This window comes from Anoplophora glabripennis, unplaced genomic scaffold, assembly GCF_000390285.2.
Source record: "Anoplophora glabripennis isolate ALB-LARVAE unplaced genomic scaffold, Agla_2.0 scaffold582, whole genome shotgun sequence".
NCBI lineage: Eukaryota > Metazoa > Arthropoda > Insecta > Coleoptera > Cerambycidae > Anoplophora > Anoplophora glabripennis.
Window position 1 is genome coordinate 6655 of NW_019417075.1, and position 4127 is coordinate 10781.

Sequence of the window (4127 nt, forward strand, 5' to 3'; positions counted from 1 at the left end):
AGGTGAGTTTTTACAAAAGGACACACTGCCAAGTCAGTATTCATTTTGTTAACTATTCGACAATGATTATTTTACAACAGTTTATATAATGCAGAAATTAATTATTGATTCCCACCTCTACTGCAGCCATTGTACAATGTAGTTTGCTTGAGAGCGTTGAGACCACATTCCATACATATTTCTATGTCTGCATAAACAACTTGCAGCGAAACAAAGAAACCGGTCTTGTAGCACCTGGTGATGCAGTTTATCGATGCAACATTCCATTCGAACAAAGAAACAGGTAAAGTAGCGTGGGTTACCACCTCCAACTGTTAGTCGGCGTGGGTACAAGTTCCACATTGCCTGTTAGTATAAATATCATACCCCGCCTTTACTGTTCAGTTTATATCTACAAGTTTACGCAGTGCAAACAATGGCAGACAATCCAAAAAACGTATTAAGTTTAAAACATCGCGAAAGTGATGACGAATTGACCGATGACGAATGGGTGCCATCGTTCGATCGGAGAGTGGACCAAAATTTTATTACCAACCGGGCCAACCAAGCAGTGCAGGAAATAATTATTTTGAGCGACACAGTTTCCTCCGACAGAACCATACGCCAGGATATATCAGTGTCTTCGTTGCAAACATCCATCGTCGAGGGGCCTTTGGCAGCCTCTCCGCAGAAAAAGCGTGCTGGGAGCCCGATTTTAGCGTCCAGCAGCACTTCGGTGGTACGCTCTAGCGACGAGGGACCTTCGGCAGCATCTCCTCCGAAAAAGCGTGTTACGACTCCGATCTTGGCATCTAGCAGCACTTCGGTGGAGCGCTCCATCGACGAGGGAACTTCACCACAATTTCCAAAAAGTCGTGTTGAAATCTTGGCCTCCAGCAGCACATCGATGGGACGCCCCGTCGACGATGAGGGTCCAACCTTCCGCCCAACGATCACATCAACTCCAAGACAAAATTGTATTGAAATCTTGGCCTCCAGCAGCACATCGATGGGACGCCCTGTCGACGATGAGGGTCCAACCTTCCGCCCAACGATCACATCAACTCCAAGACGAAATGACGGGCTGGATGATGTTGTTGAGTCGATAAGGGCGAAAGCGGCCCTACAACACATCCAGCTTGAAGAGTTCAAAAACATCTGGTACGGCGATTTTAAACAGTACGTGAGGCGAAAAGAAGCCGAGTTTATTAATGAGGTGAGATTTAGAAGACAAACAACTATCCAAAATTTAGAGAAAATTAACGAATATCGCAAAGTACTGGATGAAATCGCCGAGGAGTTGACGGTAGACATTAACAATATGAATGCCACCATGGCATATATGGATGGTTTTGCGGAAGGGTTACCAGAGAAGATGTTCAACTTACCGAGTAAGGCGAATAAATAAATTTTAGATAGATAATCAAACTTAATTATCAATAATTCATTCATTTTTAATTGTTAAAAGAAAAATTGAACTCTATATAAATTTAAAAGTCATATTTTGATAAATTTTTGATAGTAATTGCTTTTATATGTGTATAGTTTTGTATGTATTTAAATTTATTTATTTCTGTTACAGATGCTCCTCGACCCCGACCTCCCTCGGATTGACTGAACGTGATAGACTTTTTAATGTTAGTGTTAGTTTAAATTTAATATAGTTTTGTAAATATGTATATATCTGTATTATAAGTAAATTATTAAAATATCTGATTACCATTTACTTTCTTTTATTAACACATAATTTGGGTGCTTAAAAAGTTTAACAAAATAATTCACTAGTAAAAAGAACAATGTATTTTCATTGTTTATATATGACAACGTTCAGTAAAGAATTAAATTACAGGTGATTTTATAAAGGATTTATTAAAAGTGATAAGACTTTTAGTTTTAATTTAAATTTAATTTAACTAATTTGGTAAATTTCTGTATATACCTGTATTATAAGCAAATTATTAAAATATCTGATTACCATTTACTTTCTTTTATTAACGAATAACTTAGATACTTAAAAAAGTTTAATAAAATAATCTACTAGCAAAAAAGAACAATGTATTTTCATAACTTGTATGTGACAATGTTCAGTGAAGAAATTTACAGGTGATTTTATAAAGGATTTTTTTAAAATGATAGCTTATATAGCCTACTTTGCATTTATAAACTTCTGTACTTATTTCAATTGACTGTCAGTGTGCTTGTGTAGTAAAAATCAACCGTTGTTAATTAAGTAGGTTCTATAAATCCAATATAATTTTCAAATGACAATAAGCGTTATATGAGTGACAGAAAGTCTTCAATACATGTTTTAAGATAAGCGATTTATGAATTAGACGCAATTTAATAGATTATTGCTTTTTAACTAATAGCATTAATAAGTTACAAGGTATATAAACAGCGTCTGATAGAGGGAGATGAAAGTATAAAAATTAAAGATATATAAGTTTATTGTAAATATAATAAGGTAAATACAGTTGAACAGGCTATTAGAAAAACTGACATTATTTCTACTAATACAGTTAATTATTAAGAACACCCTGCAGAATTAAAGGAGATTCTCGATTTAATTGATTTCTTAGTATTTGTTGCTCTTGTTTCAAACACCAGCAGATTCTATAATGAAGTTCGTCATTAAAATATGTGTATCCGGTCTCTTCACATAGAAATGTAACTTTATCCATACACATAGGACATACATGATTCCAATAATGTTGTCCTGTTTCTTCGCAAACTAGACATCTTTGCTTCATAGACTTATTTGCATTTGAGCAAGTATTGCACTTATCTCTGCAAATACCTATGTTGGTGTGTCTTAAAACATGATTACACTTTTGACACTTTAAACCCTCAACATTGTTATAAGTTTGTGGTTTAGGTGCCTCAATTTCTACAGTATTTAATTTTCTGCAACCACCACACAACCCAGTGAAACAATTAAATTCTTCTGTAAACCACGCTCTCCAACAGTTATAACACACCCTAGCATCATTTCTTCTAAATGGAAACACGAGAATTTTAGTTTTCCTGTCCCAATTCNCCCTTGGCGTCTGTAATACCAGTCCTAATAAGATAAGGGTTGTCGCCTTCAAGGGGTATGTATAGATAAGGCTTTCGTTTGTGCGCATACGTGCGTACATATTTTTGTGGAATTGAGTTGCCGGGGGCTTCCAACTAATTATTGTGAGGCCCCCCTATGGCTATCAAAGAACCGCCCCCACCCCATTACCTGCCTCTGCAGTCTCCCTCTGGACCCGTTTGCCGCTTTCCCTTAGCCAAACTGGTAAGTTTTTGTAATTTTTTTTAATTGTTTCAAGTCGCAAATTACTAATTATTTTATGAAAAATTATTTTATGTAGAAATTACGCCAAAACTGTACTTTACGTACTGTATGTAGAAAAATTATTAAAAATTAAATGTCATACTGTACTTTACTAAAAAGTAGAAAAATTACGAAATATTAAATATAGAAAAATTTAGTCTTATATTTAAAAAAGATTTACTCTTACGCCTGAACCGGAGAATTCGGGGCAGCACTTTCAGATGCAAGATGACGTCAAACTGAACTTTAATAAAAAACAAAAGAATTATTTATTAAAAATTATTTATGTGAAAATTAAGTCAAAACTATACTTTACTAAAACTGTACTTTAATAAAAAATTACATATAGGAAAATTAAATATGGAAAAATTATGAATGACGTCAAACTGTACTTTACTAAAAAAATAGTGGCAAAAAATTATTTTATGAAAAATAAAATCTGAATATTTTTAATGTAAAGGGTCAATAGTAATTTTTAATTGTAAGGAAAGACCCTATAACATTCAATTATGTTCTAAGTCGCAACGGATCTGTTTAGTTTGAAACACTGCCTTCGAGATGTTTGAATTGCGCTAAGAGTATGGTACCGAACAATTATATTTTTGAATTTGCCCTAACCACAAGACAGCCATTTTTATCGTTTCGATAGCCCGAAGGCCTTTCGCGTTCACGGGCGGATTTAAGTTTTTCGCGTGTGGCTGAAACCTTCTTTCGTTGGCAAGGAAAAATCCAATGATTACCCTTAGGTAATCGTTTAAGATAGACCCCTACACGACACGGGTACCTTATCAAGCCAGCATATTTAACTGTGTATTGAATCGGTACAAAC

The 4127-nt window shown here is 34.8% G+C and overlaps 1 protein-coding gene across 1 annotated transcript; it reads left to right on the top strand.

Moving 5' to 3' along the window:
- The first annotated feature begins 218 nt into the window (after positions 1-218).
- Positions 219-1624, top strand: LOC111692141. Its single transcript, XM_023455902.1, has 2 exons — positions 219-1370; positions 1562-1624. The coding sequence occupies exons 1-2, from the start codon at positions 416-418 to the stop codon at positions 1591-1593; spliced, it is 987 nt and encodes a 328-aa protein (XP_023311670.1). The 5' UTR covers positions 219-415; the 3' UTR covers positions 1594-1624.
- Positions 1625-4127: the final 2503 nt, after the last annotated feature.

Coding starts and splice junctions, on each gene's coding strand:
- LOC111692141 (XM_023455902.1), top strand. CDS start 416: ATGGCAGACAATCCAAAAAACGTATTAAGTTTAAAACATCGCGAAAGT. Junction 1,371..1,561: donor GAAGATGTTCAACTTACCGA/GTAAGGCGAATA, acceptor TTTCTGTTACAG/ATGCTCCTCGACCCCGACCT.